General features: G+C 42.2%; 1 protein-coding gene across 1 annotated transcript in view; it reads left to right on the top strand.

Annotated features, from left to right (window-relative positions):
- Window positions 1–24,024, top strand: part of Uba3 (Ubiquitin-like activating enzyme 3) — a 114,137-nt gene that overhangs the window by 62,394 nt on the left and 27,719 nt on the right. The window contains exons 8-9 of the mRNA XM_080274847.1: window positions 19,234–19,338; window positions 21,764–21,878. Coding sequence (XP_080130973.1) covers window positions 19,234–19,338; window positions 21,764–21,878 — 220 coding nt within the window. The remainder of the gene's footprint in view (window positions 1–19,233; window positions 19,339–21,763; window positions 21,879–24,024) is intronic.

A 24,024-nucleotide genomic window follows, 5' to 3' on the forward strand; every position in this document is an offset into this window, starting at 1 on the left:
GTTTGGCCATGTGGAGAGGAAGGAGAGTGAGAGACTAATGAGGAGAGTGTATGTGAGTGAGGTGGAGGGAGGGGAGAGAGAGGGGTAGGCCAAGGATGAGATGGAGGGATGGAGTGGAGAGGTATATGAGAGAAGGGGGTGTGAGCTGGGAGCAGGGCAGTGAAATGGTGGGGGGCAGGGCGACATGGATGCGATTTGTTTGTAACCACCCCTTACGGGATTAAGGCGTCTGGCTATAGATAGATAGATAGATCTGAAAATGAGAGAGGGGAAATTTTGTTAAGCTATTAAGTCTATTAGTTGCCCATCTGGTTGGTATTGGGAGAACTCGCTTTACCATGCTGTCTGTAATTACTGTACTTCCTACTCTGCAGTAGATGGGAATGCAAAGGCATCTTCTCCATCTGACCAGTTTCTGAACCTGAGATACATCTTCATTCACAACAAACTTCTCTTTTGCCCATGCCATTGACAGCTTTCTTTCAGTTTCATTTTTTTCCTTTCTTTCAGGTTCATTTTCTGTCAAAGCACATGATTAATGTAACTCACTCTCTTTCCTTCACCTGTACATTTCATTTGGTTGCCTTGCAAATATAAATATGTATGTATCATGTTATAATAAATAAATAACCATGAATCTTCTAATAACTAAGCAAAGAAAATCATAAACAAATGTGGGTGTGATGTTCCATATATGAGTGCAATGTACTGTACATTCCTAAATCTTCATGTAAGGACCATGACATGTGGAGTAGGAAGTAAATTACATCATTACATTAAAACCACTGTCACAGCATTTATGCCGTACTCATTTTCATTGTTATATCACAAGTATTCATCATCTGTAACCATATTACTGTGGTATAGAGTAGTTTCAAGACACAAGGAAGTATTAATTTACTGGTGGAAATTTTCATCAGAGGGAAGGGAAATAAAAACCTCATCCACCACCACATCATGTAGGAGGTAAACATACAAAATGGTGAGCTGTTTTGCTCTCCCACAGCACTGCCAGAGCTACTGGTTTCATTTGCATCACTGTATATACAGTAATCCCTCGATTATCCAGCGTAATAAAGCCTTCGGTACGTCTGGATATGGATGAATTTTGGATACAGGGTAATACCCTACCAGCCTATAACCTGCATATTATGTACAGTGCCCCTCCTAATTGTGGCAGCATTCTTTGGTCTTTCAGTTATTTAGACATCAACACACTAATGGGAATATCCAATAAAATGCTAGATACTGAGAAAACAATGCATAAACAACAAAAATCCACAAATACCCTACATGTGTGTACAGTACAGTACCACTTCAAATTGTGGCAGTGTTCTTCGGTCATCCAGTTATTTAGACATCAGAACATACATGGGAATATGCAGTACAGTATAATGCTAGACACTAAGAAAACAATGAATAAACAACAAAAATCCACAAATACATAAATGGAGATGAAGGTTGCAAAAAGATTCTGAATAAAGTACAGTACAGTACTGTACTGTACTTAACCCTCAAAGACCGCAAATATCCCAGCCCCCCTATCCCCAGGTCCGCAAAGAGGGTCCGATTTTTTAACTTTCACCAAGGTAAAATCTTTTGTTACAGGTTTCAAAAGCATTAATTTACATACCTGAAAATGTATGTTTCACTCTCATATGACTTAGTTACCACAATATCAACCATCAAAAAATGTCAAAAATAAAAATTGTTACCCCTTGTGTATAGAGAGAGAAAAAAAATTGCACCAAATTAAATTTTGGTCTTATAGCTCTGAAGAGCATAATTTTACACACCAGTAAATGTATATTTTTTCACTCTTGTATGTGTAATGATTACTGGACAATTGACTGTTAAAAATAAAAAAAAGTCACTCCTCACAATGAGTGAGAATGGGACATCTTTGAGAAATAACTAGATAAGGGGAAATAGGGAGGAGGAGGGAGTGTGGGGGGGCATCAAGAGGGGGAGAAAGGGAAGGAATATGTCTGCCACACACACACATCGTATATGGTCTAGAGAGGGTATGTGGGGTAGTTTTGGTGGGAGGGGACATAGAAGGCAGGATCCAAGGGGGGAAAGGGAGGTGGAGAGATGGCCTGGGGAAGGCGGGGGGGTCCCCACACCCGGAGAGGAGGCTGGATCATGCCTCCCACCACGTGATCTCTTAGTTTCCATTGGCCAGGTCCCATTACATCATAAATGAGGTGGTGCTACCTACTGCCATTTTTTGCAGGGTTGGTGATTTTTTTTTTTTTTTTACATCAGAGAAAAAAAAAATCAATGATTTCTTTTATTCATTTTATTTAATTTTTTTATTTATTTGACTTTTCTGTTTAATTATTTAGCTAATGTTTCAAAAGCAGTATAGTGAATACTGTTAACTTTATGTCCTGTCTGTCCACTGATGGTTCAGGCTGAAAGTCACTGCCTAGAATCCAGATACTGTACATACCTGTTCAAGTCCTGTCCGTACACTACCGGTACCGGTTAAGGCTGAGTTGCCAGTGGTAATGAAGATGGCATATTCCAAAGCTGATTATATTACCACACAGTGAAATCTTAAGCTGATATAATTATGACATGGCCTTAAGTGACCAGGCATAGCCTACCTATTCTTATGGCTTTGGTTTTTTATTTATGGCTTATTATTTCAGATGTACAAACAATTTCAGTACTTAGTTACACAAATGTAAAAATATTTTTTCTGTCACACAATGTAGCAGTTTTTAATGGCACCATTCTCAAAATCTGCTAACTTAGTGCTTAAGTATCTGAATATATGAATGCCAACACAGAGTTATACACAGCTTTTATAAACCTTGAGATTTTATTTTTGTTAACTTTTAGGGAAAAAAAATACAAAAATTAAAAATATAATTTTTAGCAAAGAAAAAAAAATCAACGATTTAATCATGTGATTAAATCAATTTGATTTAATCAATGCCAACCCTGATTTTTTGGTAGCCCTTGTACGATCGACAGCTATAGGACTTTTTGCGACATTTTTCGTAACTGTCGTTCAACAGCCTTAAGCCTTTAGGGGTTAACACCCAGTAAATGGTGAACAGGCGTCGTAACCTGCTAGCCTCTAGCTGGTGTACAGCAGTCTCGTGTGCTCTGGCGGCTAATGTAATCACTAGTGGTGGCTGTATCGATGCCAAAATATTGATACAGTACTTCCGATACTAACTGTTTATCTGCAAGTATCGATACTGATGGCTAGGTATCGATTACCATGAGTACTAAAATAGACTTTCCAATTAAAAGAAAATGTGTTTTAAAAAATACTATTTAATTGGGAAGTGATGATTTTAAGACATTAGCGCACTGAATGGCAGTTTTGGTGCTCATATTCCCCTAAAGTAGTGGCCATAGAATTATTTTGGCCTGGACTGAGCCGATTGAGTAATTTATTAAAGGTTTAGGTAGTTCAACAGACTGGAAAGGTACACCGTTAATTACAAAATTACAGTACACCCATACCCTGTTATCTGCCGCTTCGCTAGGCCGAACACAAGAAATAGGGAAACATTCCCATAATCCGAACAGTTTGAATGTCCGTCACCTCACTAGTCCGACACCCCGCCTCCCTAGGTTTGAAACAAGGCCCTCCCAGTCCTCCTGTCCTCCCTCCATCCCCTTTCTTCCCCCCACATCCCTCCCTTTCCCCTGCCGTCCCCATGCCCCCACCCTCCACCACCCCCACTTTGTATGCTGTCAGGCATGTCTCCCTCCTTTTCCCCCTATTATCCTCCACCACTGGTTGTCTCCATCTCCATCCCTCCATTCTCCCCCATCCCTGCTTGTCTCCTGTGTGTGTGTGTTCTTACCTAATTGTATCTCTACAGGAATGAGTCAAGCTCGTACTGTCCCGTGTATGAAACCATTTTTATCATACATATCCTTGAATTCATGAATAGTTTTGGCACACACTGCTTCATTCGGTAGTGCATTCCACTGATCAGTTGCCCTATTTGGGAAACTGAATTTCCTTACGTCTTTATCACCTCTAATTTCATGCAGTTTTTTGCAATGCACTCTTGCTGATGCCTCCCCATATGATATATATTCATTTATGACTATTTTCTCTTTCCCTGAGATGCATTTATATAGCATAATCATGTCTCCCCTTCTCCTTCTTTCCTGCAGCGTTGGTAGATTCAGTCTTTCCAGTCATTCTCCATAGCTTAGATCCCTTAAGCATGGTACCAATCTTGTGGCTGCCCTTTGCACTTTTTCAGTCTTATCTATTAGTTTTTTGAGATGAGGATTCCAGACTACTGATGCATACACCAGGGCTGTTGTGATGAATGATGTTATTATCTTCCTCATCATATCTTCATTTATATAAGTGGTCGGTGGGGGCGCTCACCATCCACTCACTCGATGTAGTGCTGCTCTCAGGTGTCTGCCCTTTCCTCTCCTTCCTCTTTTCCTTCTTCCTCTTCTGTCTTTCTTTACTTCATGCTTTCCTCATCCTTCTGCCAACAGGTGACTTTACACTCCCTCTTTTGTCTTTCTTTCCTTCATTCTTTCCTGTTCCTTCTGCCAGTGGGTGACTCTACACTGAGTGACAAACCAAATGGTTTCCTGTTCACCAGGAAACCATATACTATGCTGGGTGGTAACCATATAACCAAATTATGGCACCTGGTGGTTTAGTGGGTAATTGTGGTGCTCCAATCGGATTTAGCCGGTGAAGGTTTATATCCCAGGGATGGTTGGGGTTGTTGCTCACATAATGCCACTCAAGGATGAGTGAGGCTAGTCACTCTCATCTTAAATGTCAGGACCAACTTGCCTAGCCCCGGGCTCTTACACTCCTCACGGGGCAACGTAGGATTGGATGATGGATGGATGGATGGATGGAATGCTATTCTCATATTAGCAAGCAGTGTATACATGTTACATACCTTCTCACTGATATGATCATCTGAAGATAGTCTGTTATTGATAATTACTCCTAGGTCCTTCTCCCTTTCTGATATGTGTAGGGTTGATCTTCCTAACTTATAATCTCAATCTGGTCTTTTCTCACTTTTACCAAATTTAATTACATGACTTTTATCCACATTAAATTCCATTTGCCATTTATTGCTCCATTCATGAAGCTTGTTCAATTCTTCTTGCAGATCTTTGCAAAAATCTATGTTAGTAATTTTCCTTTGAATTTTTGCATCATCTGTAAACATATTTAGACAGCTTCCATTTCCCATGTTACTGTCTATGTCATTGATATATACTAAAACATAATTGGTGCCAGCACTGAGCCCTGTGGCACTCCACTGGTCACTTCCCTCCATGATGAGTAATTTCCCCATAATATTGTTCTCATTTCCCTTTTTCTGAGAAAATCCTGCATCCAGCAGTAGAGGTTGCCTTGGATACCTCCTTGATGGTACAGTTTCCATAAAAGTCTTTGGTGTGGTACACTGTGAAATGCTTTCTTAAAATCTAAATAGATACGGTCAACCCATCTTTCTCTTTTCTGTAATGTTTCTGTAACTCTGTCATAGTAGCTTAACAGATTAGTAACACATGATTTTCCCTTCCTAAACCCGAATTGCCTCTCTGTTATCATGCTGTGTTCTTCTAGATGTTTTATCCAAACTTCCCATATCAGCTGCTCTAGTATCTTTCTTGCAACGCTGGTCAGTAGTAGTAGTAGTAGTTGTTCCCTAGGCAGTCTGGCCGAACAGCCCCGAGTCCCTTAGGAAGGCCATAGCCGAGACCGGGCTTTCCCACAGAGCTCTCAAAGAGTGTATGTTGTGTTGTTGGTGTAGGGGATTGTGTGCAATGCAGTCTTCCATAATGTGCTTAATAGTATGGGGTGCTGTGTTGCATCCTGGACAGGCATCAGCGACAGAGTCATCCAGCTTCTTCTGGTAGCTTAAGAGGGCTGGATGGTGCCCACATCTCAGCCTGGCCAAGTGGACCCTGTCCTCACAAGGAAGATAGGATTTGGAAGGGTGGATGTCAGAAGGCCGTGCATGCAGCTGTGTGTTGTCTTTAAGTGACTGAATGGAGCAGCGAGTGATCTGAGTGTGGATATGCTTCTGGAAGCTGGTCTGAGGTGGGCGAGTGGGGAGAGATGACAGTATTTGTGTATGGTATCGTGTGCTGGGTGTTGTTTTGATGTTCCTTGGTGTGGGTGGATGTGCTGCCATGTACTGTAGTGGATGTTGTGGATTTGTTAAGGTTGCAGGAAGAAACTGGGTGCCTCTCATGTCTAGGTGGTCCTTGACCTTGAGGACTTTGGTTTCTAGATGTAGGTGGTCTGTGGGTGTAGTAGCTGTGCAGCCTGTGATTATTTTTAGGGCCTTGTTTTGTATGGTCTGTAGTGTGTTTTGGTGAGGTTAGAACCCTAGGCAGGGCTTGCATAATTCATCACTGAACATATGTATTGTTTGTATACTGTGGTGGTGGTTTCTTTGTTGGGTCCGAATGTTGTATGGGGAAGTGACCTCAAAGCATTGAGTCTTGGTGTTATTTTATTTTTAATGTTTGTGATGTGTTGTTTGAATGACATTGATGTATTGTATGTTACACCAAGGATTTGGGGGGGGGGTAGGGGAGTGTTGTTTATGGTGAGGTGTGGGATGTGATTTTGTTCTGCTGTCCAGTTTGTGAGAAGAGTCACTGTAGATTTGGCTGGGGCTATTTTGACCCTGTTTGTGGTGAACCATTCATGTAGTGTATTGAGGTAAGGTTGAATGATGTGTGCAGCTGTGTTTGAGTTTTGGTGTGTACATGTAAGTGTTATATCATCTGCATAGGAAGCTATGTGTATCTGTGGTGTGTGGGGTGTGGGTATGTCATGCATGTATAGATTAAAGAGTGTAGGGGACAAAACAGATCCTTGGGGGATCCCGTTTGTGAAGTTTCTGATGTTAGAAGACTGACCGGCAAATGTTACATGTGCACATCTGCCTGCTAAGTAGTTTGCCAGCCATCTTTTTGTGTTATTGTGCATGTTTGTGTTGAGTATTTTGTTTGTGAGGTTGTGGCGGGGGATGGCATCAAAAGCTTTGCTAATGTCTAGTGTGACTAGGAGTGTTCCGTGTGGTGGCCTAGCTGAATTCATGCCATCAAAAACTCTCTGTGTAAGGTCTGTAAGAAGAGCGTTTGTGGAGTGTAGTGGCCTAAAGCTATGTTGTGACTGGGCTAGGGGAATGTGAGGTGTGACTAGTTGTAGTATCAGTCGTTCAGTGACTTTAGAGGGGGTGCAGAGGAGTGTGATGGGGCGATGTGAGGAGGGTAACGTGGGGTCTTTGTTGGGTTTAGGGGTAGTGATGATATTGCCATGCATCCAGATGTTGGGTATTATGTTGTGTGAGTAGCTGTAGTTTGATATGTTGGTGAGTGCTTGTATGCCTTGTGGTCCTAGGTGTTTAAGGTGAATGTTGCTTATGTTGTCTGGTCCACAGGCAGATGAGTGCTTGAGGTTGTTAATGATGTGCTTCGTCTGGTTGTGAGTGAAAGGTCCGTAGTCTAGGTCTGTGGGGAACTGTCTCTTACGTCTGATGCTACGTCGGTCTTCCGGATAGGGAGTTAGATGGCTGACTTGTGAAAAGTGATTGATGAGATTGTTTGCTTGTTGTTTGTTTGAGGGTATGGTGTCTGTTGTTGTGATGGCAGCATGTGATTGTGTGGTGTTGCTGTTGGAAAGTGTGATGCTGTTTAGTGTTTTGTAGAGTTTGCTGATGTTTGTTTTGTGGTCAGGTGTTTGGAGGTAATTTTTCCAGCTTAGTGTTTGCGGTTCTGATATTTTGCTGTTTATTTGAGTGTTGAGTTCTTGTATTTGTTGTATGGTGTCTTGTGTATGGGGTGTTGAGTGTCGCTGCGTGTCTCGTTGTCTGATGAGGCCTTGAATTTCTGGTGTGAAGTTTGGGTTGTGTCTCTTTCTGTTGCCTCTAGGGATGTGTCTTTTATCTGCATTTTGTATGATTGTATTGAAAGTGTGCAAAGCGGTGTTGATGTTTGTGATGGGTGTACTGTTTAGTGTTTCGAAAGTGATACTGGTCGGTAGTTGAGTGGATCCTGTCTATTCCCTTTCTTGAATAGAGGAACAATGTTTGCTTTCTTCCAAATGTTAGGTAGTTTACCTTGACCTAAGGATTCCTTAAATATTAAATACAATGGTCTGCTTAGCTCTTCCGCACATTCATGTAGCACCCAACCTGAAATTCCGCTAGGACCATTTGCTTTTCCTTTGTCCAATTTATGTAACTACTCCTGTACTTCTTTCTCTTATATTTGTATATCTGGTAATACATGTGGGCATGCATATTCCATATCATCTCTCTCCAAATTTTTTCTTTTGTAAAAACTGATTGAAAGTTTTTATTTAGTGCTTCACAGAGATATTTTTCTTGTGTATAGATGATTCCCTCATCCATAATGGACTGTATGTTTTCTTTAACTTTGGTTTTACTCTGGATGCACCTGTAAAAAAGCTTAAGTTGATCACTACTTTTATTTACAATATCCTTCTCAGACTGTCTCTGAGCCTCCCTCCTTATCTTTGTATAATCATTTCTTGCCTGTTTATAGTTGTTATTATTCTCTCTCTGTATTGTGTCTTCTGTATCTATTCCACAGCAAGTCTCTTTTTTCTTTTGCTTTTTTACACTCTGTTAAACCATTTTCTTATTTTCATTTCTGTTGCTTTGTGCTGTGGGATGTAATTTTGGACTCTTGTTCCATAAAGATCACAGAATTTTCTATACATAATATTAAATCTTGTTCTCTAAATACCTTTCCCACTCTATTTCTAAGAAGTACTTCTTGAGGTCATAATTATTGCCCTTTTATAATTTGGACTCTATTTGTAACTCTCATTGCTGGTAACATCATATGCAATCCAGAAGGCACAATTTAATACTACATGGTCACTTTTGCCAAATGGGGGGTAATATATTGTCAGTTTCATTTTCTTGCCTGGTAAATATGAGGTCTAGTATGGATGCATCATGAAGTCCTCTTTTTCTGGTGTTTTCCTTTACATGCTGTGTTAGGAAGAACTCCTGCACATGATCTAAGAGCTTTTGATCCCGACTGCTTTCATGGCATTTTACATCTAGAGTATTCCAATTTATATTTGAATTGAAGTCTCCAGTTAATACAGTTCCTTCAGATTTCTCTTCCATTCTATGTAATAATGTTCTTAAACTCAGAATTGTACTTTCTGCCAGGTCTTCATATTTGCCTTTTTCCCAGGTGTTTGTTTTAGGTGGCATGTATAAATTTGCCACAAATAAGTTCCTTTCAAATATGTTAATTTCCAATGCAACGTATTCTGCTTGTGAGGGTATATCTAGTTTTATTTCTTTGACCTGCAGATTTTTTTTTGTTAAGATTATAGTTCCCCCTCCCTTTCATAAATTTCTGTCTCTTCTCCATATATTGTATTCCTCTACTGTAATTTTAGGGTATCATTTGGAAGTGTGTGTGAAAGGAGGAAATTGAAAGTAAATGAGAATAAGAGTAAAGTGATGAAGTGTACGAGGTTGATAGATGGTAGGGGGATGAATATAGTTTTGAATGGTGAGTTGCTTGAGGAGGTAGATTGTTTTAAATATCTAAGGTCACATGTTGCTGTGGATGGAAGAATAGATGCAGAAGTGAAGTTTAGAATAAATGAAGCAGGGAAGGTGCTGGGAGGAATGAAAAAAGTGTTTAAATGTCGTTCGCTTAGAATGGATGTAAAAAGAAGGCTGTATGAGGGTGTTGTGGTACCGACTGCATTATATGGGGCTGAAACATGGAATATGGGTGCAGCAGAGAGGAAAAGTTTGAATGTAATGGAGATGAGGTGTCTGAGGAGTATGTGTGGAGTGACACATATGGATCGGGTGCGAAATGATGAAGTGCGAAGGAGAACTGGAGTTGTTCGGGAGATGGCTGGTAGAGTTGAGCAGAGGGTGTTGCGATGGTTTGGGCATATGGATAATGAGCGATTGGTGAAAAAGATAACTAGATCTGATGTGAGAGGTGTAAGGCTGAGAGGAAGACCACGAATAGGATGGATGGACAGTGTGAAGAGAGCGCTGGATGCGAGAGGGATGTCTGTTGAGCAAGGAAGAGTGGCTGTGCGTGACAGAAATAAATGGTGAGAAATTGTGAATGAATAAGTGATGACGCAGCCCTGAGGGGATATTCTCCCGCGTTTGGTCTGATCAGCTAGTCAGGTCAGGTGTGGGTAAGGGGATGGGTCTGTTATGATGTGGCAGGGGTAAACCAGTTCTGCTGTCGGGCCCTGCTGTGGATGTCACTGATTGCGTTGCGCAGTTGACCCTCGTGCGGTGTGGTGCGGTGAGGATCTGTCCGTTCTCCCCTTTGGGGCTAAGATGCGAATGAATGTGTTTGAATGGATGAGTAAATGGGGAGTGTGTCGTCCTGTCTCGGCTACCTCCCTTTCCTTGGGGGAAGCAGCCTGGGTATATAGATAGATAGATAGTTTGATATCATTGGGGTTAATTTTGTTTCAATTAGGCAAATAATGTGTGATTACTTTTCTTTGATATAGTCTTCTATCTTTAATAATTTAGATACCATTCCATCTGTTGTACTGTACATTCCAGTACATCAGCCTAACCATCTTGTTTACATACTTGCCATAATTTGAGTCTACTACCTTCCTCCTCTCTGTTCCCTGTTGGTTATGTACCACTTTCTTACCTGCAGTCTAATTACTTTGTAAAAAAAAAGTACTCTTCTCTTCTTCTGATCTTCCCTCATTCTTTCTTTTTGCCTCCTCCCTCTTCTCTTTTAGTATTCCCAGTTCCTCTTGAGTTAGGCATCATTTTATGCATACTTTTTTAAAATCCTCTTTTTCCATGGGTTTGCATTTTTTAGTATTGCCTCCACAGTGTTCACACTCTAGAAGGTTACTTTCTGGGGCCTTGACTTATTTCTTTCATATCTCCCTAGCCTTTTGTGTTCCTCTATGTCTGTTACAGATTTCCTCTGATACATCCTGAAATATGCTCATTACATTTGCCATCTCCTTTTTGTCTCCTGAAATTTTTTTTAACCCCTTAACCGCAGGGCGTCACTTTCGTGACGCTTGGGAGCAAGGGATCATACCGCGGTGTGTTGCTTTTGTGATTCTGTGTTATTTTGAATTCACCCGGGCTTCCAAGTGGGGGCTTGTATCATCTGTCAGTACTGCCAGTGTCCAACACTAGTCAGCACTCCTAATCTCATCTGTACTCCCATCCATTGTTGACAATTTAGCCATTTCTCTCCGTTCTTGACTCCCCTCCCTACCCCCCCCTCCATTACCCTATCCTCTCGCCTGCCCGGCCGTGCTACGCCAAGTAAATCTTCCCTGGAATTTTTCACAGATTTCATCCATTGAAATAAGCCCTATGCCCTATTCTTATACCAAATAATATATACAAGAAAGAAATAAGGTAAGTGAGAGTGCCATACACCTGGAATTGGCTAATTATCACCTGACAACACCTCACGTGCACTCGTTCGCTAATTTTCGCTGTTTTTTTCCCCTTGAAATATGCCGTATAATCTATTTTCATAATAAATATACAGTAATCCCTCTAATATCCGGACGCCCAATATCCGAACATCCCCACTAACCGAACCTTATCGTCCTGGGATCAAACATTCCCAAAATGGTCCGAAAATCCAAAAAAATTGGGGAAAAAAATCGATTTTTTGCCGTCCGTAATTTGAACTTGCCGCGCGCGCCGCGTGAGAGCATTGTTTTGGTTCGTCATTCCTCTGACGTCCGATAGAGCGCCGCTGCATCCTCCCCACTTCCCGCCTGTCTCTCACCGCGACAAGACCTACGCTCTTCGCCATGGCTGCCCACGTGCTCGCTTTTGTGGTGGTGCCGTACTTGCTGCAAGGCCTCCTGCTGCTCTCTGCCCTACTCTTAGTGTGTGTGATGATGGCCCCGCCTCCTGAGAAAAGGAAGAGAGTGGTGTTGACTCTGGAGAAGAAACGGGAGATATTGGAGAAGGTTGATGCGGGTTGGTCTTCCTCTCGCATTCTCCGCGAGTTCAACCTGGCCCGGTCGACTTTGTTTGATATCAAGCGTTCCCGAGACAAGCTCATGCAGTACACGGCTGACTTCTCGTCGAGAAGCAAACGCAACGTGGAGAAGAAGGTTATGTTTACCCCCAAGTATGCAGAGATCGACCGCTCCACGTTGATTTGGTCTCGACAGCAACGTGCAGCTGGTGTGATGGTACGTGGAACGGAGCTGAAGGCTGCTGCTGAGAAGTTTGCAAGGCTTCACGACGCCCTAGACTTCAAGGCATCCGAGGGTTGGCTCTTCGCGTTCAAGTTGCGACATGGCCTTACTAACCGTAAAGCACATGGCGAAGCATTGGACGCTAACGAGGATGGAGTGGACGAGTTTCGGCACAAGGTGAAAGGCTTGATCGACAGGGAGGGCCTCACTCTCGGTCAAGTCTATAACGCTGACGAAACTGGCCTATTCTATCGCTCGGTGCCAACGAACACTCTCGCCGATGAGACGGAGAAGCGTGTACCTGGCCACAAGCTTTCTAAGGAACGGATATCTGCTTTGTGTTGTGCCAATGCTAACGGCATGCACCGGCTTAAGCCCGTTATTGTTGGCCGTGCAAAGCAGCCTCGGTGCCTTCGTGGGGTGATGGATGTCCTTCCTGTCGTATGGTACCATTCTTTGAAAGCATGGTTCACAGCTGTGATTTTCAAAGACTGGTTTCACCATCACTTCGTCAAGGAGGTCATACATTACCAGACGAAGACACTGGGAATTCCTCGCGACCAGGTAAAGGCTCTCCTTCTCCTCAACAATGCACCTGCCCACCCGTGCGACAAGGACTTGGTTGCTGAGAATGGCCGTATTAGGTGCATGTTTCTGCCACCTAATACGACTGCTCTCATTCAACCAATGGACCAAGGAGTGATCGTGGCAACAAAGCGCCTGTACCGTCGGAAGTTCCTGGACGAGGTGATGGTGGTTCTCGAGGACGAGGACGAGCGCAGGGAAGGACGTGACACTCGAGGCAAGCGGACTTTGGAAAACCTTCGCCGCTACAACATCAAGTCTGCGCTGTACAACTGGGCTAGTGCATGGAAGGAAGTCCCTGTGAAAACTCTTGAAAATGGTTGGTCTCGTCTGCATCTCGGAACAGATGTGGAGTACGATTTCCTAGGGTTTGACGTGGATGATTTCCATGCACGGCTACGTACGCACGGCGACGATGTTGATGTGGACGATGTTCGTGAGTGGTTGGACGATGACGAGGGCGATCCTGGGTATTAGACGTTGTCTGATATCGAGATCGCGTCTTCGGTTGCTGGTGTCAGTCCCGAACTTGAAGATTCCGACGACGAAGGCGATGATGATGCAGACTCCGCCCAGCAGGACACTACTCCAGCCATCCCCAAGCTGAGCGCACTCCGGGAACATCTAGAGTTCGTCCTAGACTACCTGGAACACCCGGACTGCGACAGGGAGATGGGGCCCTTGGGACTCGTGGAGGAAGTGCGTGCTTTCCGGCAGCGCATCATCAATCGCCAGAATCGTCAGTCCTTGCGTCAGTCAACGATTGACAGTTTTTTCAGGCCCGTGACCCCCGCTGTGCCAAGCCCTGGTTCCACTCCGTTGCCTCCCCAAGACAGGCCCTCATGCTCCGAGCCACAGCCCAGCACATCAGCTACAGTGGAGTCACCGCTCGACGTGAGTTTGCGGCTGTCTTCAGAGTCTTCTGTAGTCGGTACGCCATCACCACTACCCACCGATGCACCCCTTGGACGCCTGCCAGTGATACTCTCGGGCTCTGACAGTGAATAAACAGCAAGAACTTCTCCACTAGACCACACGGGAATTTTGAGTGTTGTGCAGTGAAAAAAACGGTGTGTTGTGTTAAGGTTTTCAAGTTGGGAGAAAAGACTAAGTAGAAAAGAAATTTAACGTAACTAACCTTCTTTGTTTTGGCTTTGGAAACTTAAAAAAACTTGGGAAAAGTTAATGTGCAACACTTAAATTTAATGGAACATTATTTGGACTAAAGTGAACACTGTGAAAAGAACGGACTTCTGTGTGTTAGTGACTAAGTTCAGTGGAAGACTTCAGGAAGAGTGTAGTGCAAGTGCTTCAGGAAATCGTTCTTACTGTCAGAGTCCGAGAGGAGGCGGTTATTCATCGAGGTGGCCAGGGATTTGCTGTAAGTAGCCAAAATGTTTCATGTTGTACTATTTTCCATACTATATTTACCAGAATGTTTCATATTGTATTTTTTCCCATACTATACTTACCAGAAAGTGTCATACTGTACTTCTTTCCATACTAAACTTACCTCATGCATGTGCAGTAGGAATGTGTTTTTCAGAGTTCGGTTAGGTTAGGTTCGGTTAGAGTCCATAAGTACCAGAATGTTTATTAATGTATGAACATACTTCTAAACCCACATTTTATGTGTCTATTGCATTTATTTCAGTCATTTATGTGCCTTATTGGTGTGATTTGGGTGTTAAATAGGTGCTATGCATGTCCGGAGGGAGTTGTATAGGTGTTTCTCTGTGTTAGGGTCCGTAAGTACAAGTCCATAAGCTGGGGCCCAATATCCGGACAAAACCAATATCCGAACCTACCGATGGCTCTATTGATCCGGATATTGGAGTGATTACTGTACATATATGGAGGGAAGGGAGAAGCGTAAGTGATATTTACATTCACCTGGAACTACCTAATTTATAATGTATTGTCTAGATTTCCTGCCAGTCATTTCAGTGCTATACATAGCTGTTTCAAGAGCTAACATTGGTAGTACTGAATATCCCCTAAGTAGGCCTCCACCCGGCCCTTCCTTATCAGTTTACTCTCATCTTCCGAAGTGGAGGTACGTCTGTTTCGTCTTGCTGACTTCAGGGACTTTTTCATCCCCATGCAAAGGGCCCTGTGACCTTTACCCCCTACTAAACCTCGTGTGGAAAGAGGTAAAGGGCTGACAATTGATAAAAGAGTGACTACGATCTTTCTATTGAGTAAAACAGTGCAAGTGGAATTGTAAATAATGTGTAAACAGCAAGTGAAAGTAATGAATGTAAATATACGTGAACAATGGAAAATAGTTTTATAAGTTACTTCAAGTGACAGCGCATAACACAGTGTAAATAAAATAGAAATGTAAATAACTTATAATTATTCCCTTGTACAAAGGAAAAGGGGAAAAAGAAGTGTGTGGTAACCATAGGGGCATTTGTCTTCTAAGTATAATAGGAAAAGTGTATGGTAGGATACTTATAGACGGAGTTAGAGAAAGAACAGAGAAATTAGTTGGAGAAGAACAGGGAGGCTTTAGGAAGGGAAGAGGTTGTGTAGATCAGATATTCATTCTTAGATCTTTAGTGGAAAAGTTTCTAGAGAAGGGAAAGAAGTTGTATGCGGCTTTCATGGATTTGGAGAAAGCATATGACAGGGTGGATAGACAAGGATTGTGGAAAGTGTTAAGAATATATGGAGTAGATGGGAAGTTGTTGAATGCTGTGAAGAGTATGTACGATGGTGCGAAGGCTGCAGTGCGTTTGGATGGTGAACCAAGTGAATTTTTCTCTTTGAAAGTTGGTTTGAAACAGGAATGTGTCATGTCTCCATGGTTGTTCAATCTGTACATGGATGGGGTAATAAAAGAGGTACAAGGTAGGGTAGTGGATGTTGGAGTGGCCCTGGTGAGAGAGGATAGTGTTTGGAAACTCCCTGTACTGTTGTTTGCAGATGATACTGTGTTGTCGAGTGAAGACGAAGGGGAGCTGCAAGGCTTGGTGGATGAGTTTGAGAGTGTGTAAGAAACGGAATCTAAAGGTGAATGTAGGGAAGAGTAAAGTGATGGTCTTTGAGAGAGGTGAAGTCAGTGAATGTACAGTGAGGTTGGATGGTGAGGAATTGGAAAATGTGAGTACGTTTAAGTACTTGGGTAGTGTGATGAGTAAGGATGGAGGTTTGGAGGGTGAAGTGCTTGAAAGGGTACAGCAGGGAAGAAAGGTTGCTGGTTCTTTGAAAGCAGTGATAAGAAACAGGGAAGTGAGCATGGAAGTGAAAAAGTTACTACATGACAGTATTGTGATACCAATTCTAACATACGGAAGTGTAGCTTGGACATTATGGGAAGGACACAAGTCAAGAGTGAGAGCAGTGGAAATGAGTTATTTAAGAGGAGCCTGTGGAGTCACGTGGAGAGACAGGCTGACGAATGAGGATATAAAGGAGCGTTGTGGTCTTGATGTGGATGTGATAGGAAGCGTTATGAGGAACGCACTGAGGTGGTTTGGCCATGTGGAGAGGATGGAGGATGAAAGACTGACGAAGAGAGTGTATGTGAGTGAGGTGGAGGGGGGAAGAGGGAGGGGGAGGCCAAGGATGAGATGGAGGGATGGGGTGGAGAGGTATATGAGAGAGGGGGGTGTGAGTTGGGAGCAGGGCAGTGAAATGGCGGGGGACAGGGCGACTTGGAGGTGATTTGTTTGTGGCCACCCCAAATGGGATTGAGGCATCTGGCAATAGATAGATAGGTAGATAATAAAATAGAGAACGTAAATAGAAGTGGAAATGAGTAGTATTATAAGAATACGAGTATATACCCTAGGAGTAGTGAAAGTGAAAGTTTCACTCTAGCATGTGTGAATACTATGAGTTATGAGAGTGAAGATGAAAGTGACATTCACTTTCAATGCTAGTATACAGGACAAGAAAGTGAATGCTACGTATTTTACTGAAAGAAATTGAATCCCTACAGTGACAATAAACTAATATTACTGTAGGAAACTTATGGATAATGACTGTAGATATATATAAGTGTTATATAGTAATAGAAATATAAAGTGTGAGGGGTTTTATGAATAATAAATGCCAGAGTACCAAGAGCGAACTAGCGCAAGTGCGTCGGTCAGACACGCTCATAATTTTCATTGCTTTCACAGTGCGGTTTTTTTTGGAGTATGGATCCCAAACTACTTGAAAATCATAGAGTAGTGTTTATAGTGTTAATATCTGGCTGTGGTAATCATATTACGGGTTGTCGGGAAGTTTAAAGTGGTGACTTCGTTACCCAACTTCAGAGGTCTCCACAAGTCCTACGGTAACTGACGAAGGCTCAACAAACATTCCAGGAGAAAGCTGAAGGTATGTGCCATAAGCATATGTAATTTTAATATTCTAGGACTAATAACTGATTTTTGGCAAATATTTTTTGAGAGTCTGTCGGAGCCCGAATAACCCCGCAGCACACGCAAAACATCGGTAAACATGCCCGCGGTGTAGGGGTTAATTGATCCTCTTCTATACCGGTGATTACTATAGATTTATTGATATCTGATGAATCTTTGACCAATTTTGGGTTGTTTTGGATTATTTTTTTCACTTCCTATCTAATGCTCTTTTCTTTGACTCGTGTTTCTAAGTCTCTTTCACTATTTCAGCATGCATAGTTTCCACATCATCTTTATTATAATTTTGCATCAGTTCATTCACCCGGGTTATCTTCTCAGTATCATTATTTTGGTCTCTCAGACTATTTGCTTGCCTAACTGTCTCTGTATCATTTTTGAATTCCTCCATAATACAGTACTCTCATGGTTGACAACTGTACTTGCCATTTCACTGATCTTCCTTTTAAGTGAACCTACCTCAACTGTCAGCTCATCTATTGTTGTGTCTTTCCTGTTAAATTCCTTTACTTGTTTTTCATTTTCCTCCACTGCATGCACAGTTGCTTCTTAATTCCATCCTTTTCACCCTGAAATTCCCTTTCCAATCTGTGTTTGTATGTGTGTGTGTGTGTGTGTGTGTGTGTGTGTGTGTGTGTGTGTGTGTGTGTGTGTGTGTGAGTGAGATTGGTGAGTGAGTGAGTGAATGAGTGAGTGAGTGAGTGAGAGACTAGGGAAGGGGTAGTAGGGCTGTTTGGTTTTCTTGCCTCTTTCCCTGTCCCCCAACCCTCCCCCACCCCTACTTGTCTCCCTCCCCCACCCCTGCTTGTCTTTCTCCCCATTCCCCCCTCCCTCCCCCCACCCCTGCTTGGAGCACTTCAAGGCTTGTCTCCCTCTCTCTCCCCCTGCTTGTCTGTCCACCCCTTTTTGTCTCCATCCCTCCGCCCTCCCCCATCCCTGTTTGTCTTCCAAGTGTGTGTGTGTGTGTGTGTGTGTGTGTGTGTGTGTGTGTGTGTGTCAGACTATGGGAGGGGTAGTAGGGCTATTTGGTTTTCTTGCCTCCTTCCCTGTCCACCCACCCTCCCCCAAACCCACTTGCCTCCCTCCCCCACCCCTACTTGTCTCCCTCCCCATCCCCTCACCCCTACTTGGAGTGCTGCCAGGCATGTATTGAAAATGTATCAGTTAGAGTATATTTATGGTAGGGATTGTTAAACATTGCAAATCTCTACATTTCTAAAAATTACTTTAATGTAAATTCCAGACTGTGTTTTTCTTGAAGTAACTCTAATAGCACGTGATCTCAATGCTAAGAAGAGTCAGCTAAAACAAGAAGGTAAATGTAATACAAATGGATGTCGGCTCTTACAGTTTTTAGGTGATCACCTAGATGCAGACCTGCTGGGGATGAGAGAAGCAATTCACATCAGTGGAGGGAGGCTGGATTACACCTGTTTGATGAATAGTCAAGGGTTTCCGGGAGAGTGTCAGGTTGTCACCGAAATGATGAGTGACCACTTTCCTTGGCAATAAGCATACCACTGGGAAAAAGACAGCTTAATTCCAGCAGAAAAAGAGTAGTGTTGCCAAGGGAAAAAATAGAGAGGTTTAAAGCTGATGCACGTTCTTGGTACTCAAATTATCAGCCAAACTGAAAAAAACGTGGTTATATGGTTACCAGCCAGCATAATAAACGGTTTCCCGGGAACAGGAAACCATTTGACATGTCACTCAGTGTAAAGACCATAAGGCAACACTACTGTGCATTGAGTGAGTGGATGATAGTAATTCATTCATTGCCAGATGCCATGTATCCCAAACGGGGTAGCCAACGGCTTAGAGTTAATTGTTTTACAGGGAGGGGCACTAATCCTCCACCAACCCCACTTGACACGTAGGGATGCCAACAGCATCTGGTGTTCCCAGGCGGTCACCCATCCAAGTACAAACCAGACCCAACGTTGTCATACTGTAATAAAATAGTAAGAAAGCTTAACAAGTAGTGGGTAGAAGAGTGTGTGCTTGAGGTTAGAGAGAGAGAGAGCAGTAAATTTTACTTTATTGCAGGAGGACTGTGTGGCATGCAGTCAGGTACCACAGGAACTGGAAGTGAAGGCAACAGACAAACTGCAGGACATCATAACTATGCTTAAAGAATCATTAGTATATCAGGTTAGTTTTCTTCACTCTCTACACCATAGTAGTTAGTTATACAGTATTTATTTGTTACCATAAACTGCTCATCTTGAGAGAGCTCCCTCAAATTATATAGAATCATGTGACAGTAGCATAAGTGCACAGTATACCCTCATCATACAATTGGGATGCCTTTCTGAGTTCTCACGTAAAGTTTGTGTTGTTTGCAGGCAAAATGCTACCAATACTTCGGTACCTTTGTGAGTACAAAATTTAGAATAGAGTGAGATGCTTGACAACCAGAAATATGAGTCACCCTTTCACAAACTCAGGTTTCTCTAATTTCAAAACAGTTTGCTCTGTAGATGAGACAACAGTGTCTGGGACCTCAGTCTCCTTGAAAGGCAGAAACCCAGGCTACAATTCTGTTATTCTATTGTTTTAAAAAAAAAAAAAAAAAAAAAAAAAAAAAAAAGCAGCCATCCAGTACGTGTGGTGGCTCAGGTAAGTTGTGTAACACACCTGTACAGCTACTGCAAATTGACTTAAGACCTCCCCCCACAAGGTATTAAAAAAAACAGAAATCATAGTATATCACAATGTTTGTTCATGAAATGCCATTCATTAATATGAAATCATGTTTCCCTTGTTTTTCAGGACCAGTTGGATGCATTTTGGCATGGAATCACTTAGATCTAAAGTAATCTAAGGACATTTCTTTGCACCAAACATTTGTCAGTTTAGTCCTGAGGTTGTCCAGATTGGGTGTCTTCTTCTCTGCCATGATTTTCTTCATCTTTGCACAGCAGTTTTCTATCAGATTTTGATCCTGACTTTTGCCAGGCCAGTCAAGGACCTCAATCCGATTATCCTGAAGCCATTTTGTCACCTTTCTTGACTTGTGACATGGAGTTGAATCGTGCATGAAAAATTTGCACCCATGAATAGCAAAAAGTTTAACAAATGATCTTTCAGAACTTGAATGTACTGGCCACCATTCATCATCAAGTTCTTAGGAAGAAAGCAGAGACCTCTCCTTCCCATTTCACCTGAGAAACACCCCCATACCATTACTGATTATGAGTCCTTAACAGTCGGCACCATGTAAGCAGGGTCATATCAACTACGAGAGGCAGGGCGACGAACCTTGGCAGAATGCACCTGGAACACTTGAAATGTGCTTTCATCAGAAAACATAAATTTTCTCCACTCATCCAGTGTCCAGTGTGCATACTTCATGGCAAACTGAATGCGCTACTTCTTCATGCAGTCAGTGAGAAGAGGTTTCTTGGCTGCGGTGCAGCTTGGCAAACCCAGCTCCTTCTGCAAGCGGTGTTGGATAGTTCGAATTGAGACATCTTGTAACAGCTGGGGATGGATTCTCTTCAATTCTGCTGCTGTCAGTCAAGGATTCTTGATTGCTTCCCTCCTCAGAAGCGTATCTGTACCTCTGGAAGTCGTCCTCTTCTTTCCACCACAATGCTTGTGCTCTGGTACGACATCAGGTGGCGTGCTGCGTGCTGCAGCAAGACTCTTCATGACGGTTGACTTTGCGCGTCCAATACGTTCACAAATCATGTTGATAGGGACATTATCATGCCTCCATGGAATGATACGGACCCTCTCATTCCTTGAGCAGTACTTTCCAGGCATGACAACTCCATCTGGGAACCAAACCTTCACACTCTCAGCAAGGTGCTGTCTACCACAAGAAAACTTGGGTTCATTGCATAGGACAGCCCTGCAGGGGTAATTGTTTGCCTGGGTTTGAAGGGTTAGCTTTTGCTGACAGACGAGGGTTACTCAACAACGACAGTAATGAAAGGCTTTTCGTAAGTTGAATGAAATTTTCTGATAACAGCAAGATTTAAACTGAAAAGGACAACACCAATATTCAGGGGGTGTATGGGCATTTTTTCTGGTACTTTCTTCCAACTAATAGCTTAAAAGGGCATCAAGTGATGCAGCTTACAATGAGAGCACAATGTATGAAAAAGCCTTGATTTGAAAGAGTTAATGAAAAGTAATTAGGAAAGAATGTGTAAATGGTATGAGAGAATTATACCACATATCATTGGGTGGTGCACAGATGGATATGTAGCGTATCAGGAAGATACAAGAGTTTTGGCCTGATGTGAACTTTCTTTAGGTATGAGATTCATGAAAAAGGTTCATGTTAGACTGAATTGTTTTTTCTGTTTATTTATCATTTACTCCATTTTGCCCCAGGTACATGGGGACCTGGTAGTAGGCCACTCAGTCCCAACATTTAAACCAAGATGTATCAGCTGCATCTCCCAAAGTGGCATTATGTGATCATTGAACACTATGCACCACGTCTGGTTGGAGCACTTTAAATTACTGAACCACATTTCCATATGTGAGTATAATTTTTCCCCATAGATGCTTCATGGCACAATAATATGAAGGGGCATTATTCTAAATGGTATGTTATTTCCAGATGAAGAGTCCAGGACTGCAAGCAATGATCGATGGCAAGACGAAATCCCTGTATCTCCACTCACCAGCATCCATCGAGGAGAAGTTACGACCCAACCTTAAGAAAACTGTGGAAGGTAAGTTGGTTAAGATAGTACAGTATAATTTTGTATACAGTAGACATAGTAACATGCTACAAAATCCTGTATGTGTTTGTGTGTGTGTGTGTGTGTGTGTGTCCGGCTCTGGGCATAGGCTTCACAGCCTGCTATCAAGGCCCAGCAGTCCTCCTACATACCATACACCTCTACATGTCACCACTTCGGCGCTAACACCCACTGTCCATATTGAATACATGCTAGGGCTGTCTCATACAGGACTGGTGTATTGGTATTAGCGGGGGTATTTTTACGACATGTCGGCGGGTCTTCTGGTAGCTCAGTAAAGCCTGATTTAATGAAATTCAAATCCTTAAACTGTTCCCTGCCCCAGCCGGGATTCGAACCTGGGTCCGTTAGGACTGCAGGCCACCTCTCTACTGATTGAGCCAGAGTGCATAGTGTGTTATTTACCCTTTCATTGTACTGTATTGTGATAACTTTCGTTTGCAATTTCCTGACAGTTTTTTCAGCATAGGAGAGCATTTTCATTACCATCAAAGATAAAGCAGGATCCAGAAAAAGAGAGAAGAAAGTACTCCTGCACACATACAGTATAGTACGTATGCAACAGAGTGCTTTAATTTATTATTATGCTATTTCAGTCCCATATGTATCTTTTTCATTAAAAAATTCAGTCAAAAAAACCTATAAAAATCCCATCAGTGGATTACAAGACTGGAGAGGGAAGGGAATCGTGAGCTGGTACCAAATTACTGATGTCCTGCCATATAATGTGCACTTTTTTCCCAAAAATTTTAACTCACAAGTCATCCTGTGCATTATACTACAAAGGTTGTAGTTTGGGATTGGCCTGCAGGTTAAAGTAACTGGTACCAACAAAACCCTATTCATGAGAATGGCGAAAATAGTGACGATTATATATATGAGAGTCAAAGCCACCGAGTCATTTCAATTAATTCAGTGGCCTTACTAATTGAAAATTAAGATTTAAATAATGCAGACTTGGATGAGTGTGCATTATCATAAATACACCATAAAACAATGAACTAAGCATTCTGTGGGTTTGATATGCACACACAAGGAACAATAATTGCCCTATGCCAAATGCGTTGGTAGATTTTAAACAAAGGACAGCTGATCGCATGCTATGAAATTCAAGCTGTCGGTGAAAGATTCGTATGTTTGTATATTTTCACTTTAATAATTTAATGCAAAATTATTTTCCTTCACAATTTATTGGTGGATGTTGAATATGAATAATTAGCAAATTAAATTTAGTTCTCTCACTCTCTCTCTCTCTCACACGCACGCACATACACATGCACATTTGTGCACACACACACGAGACACGAGAGTGAGAAGATGTGCCGTGCATTGCTCCACACTGCACCGGGTCAAACTTGGCCCGGAAATGGCCATACCTAAAAATTATCTTTATATGAGTCAAGCTCAGTACTAGGTCCAACTAAATAGTATTCTAATATAAAAAAAAAAAAGGAAGTTTAAGTATAAGTGTTGTTCCAACAACACAATACAACGAAGTAGGCATCAGTGCTGAACAAGGAAATCGCTGATTCATTGTTAACTGTTTTGTCTCCGACGGAGAGGAATGCAAAACTGTAAGTAGAAGCTTTCTGTTATTACCAGAAGATGTCCACCATCTTTAGCAAATCACCTTTGGAAGGAGTTAAGAAAAAGGACAAAGGTAGAAAGCAGGATAATGATTATTTCTGCAAGGAACTTGTGGAAATGGAGACGCATAATAAACTGGTAGAACGAGTGCACAAACTAGAGAAGGTTTTTCTGAGTGAAATAGATGAAATTAAAAAACAGTTGCACATGCAGAAGGAAGAATATGAAAATTTAGTAAAGGAGATTAATAAGAAAGACACAACAATTGATGAATTATCGTTGAGATACGTACACTTAGAAGGAAGATTAGTGAAATGGCAAGCACAATTGTCAACCATGAGAGTATTATGGAAGAGTTCAGAAGTGATACAGAGACAATAAGGCAGGCAAGCACTCTAATAGATCATAGTAGTGATATTGAGGAGAAGATAACCCAGGTAAATGAAGTGATGCAAAGCTACAAAAATGATGTGGAAACCACATGTGCTGAAATGGTGAAAGTAAAGAAAGACTTAGAAACAAGAGTTGA

Source organism: Coenobita brevimanus, chromosome 60 (genome assembly GCF_032717465.1).
Source record: "Coenobita brevimanus isolate Jiangsu-jjx chromosome 60, ASM3271746v2, whole genome shotgun sequence".
Taxonomy (NCBI): domain Eukaryota; kingdom Metazoa; phylum Arthropoda; class Malacostraca; order Decapoda; family Coenobitidae; genus Coenobita; species Coenobita brevimanus.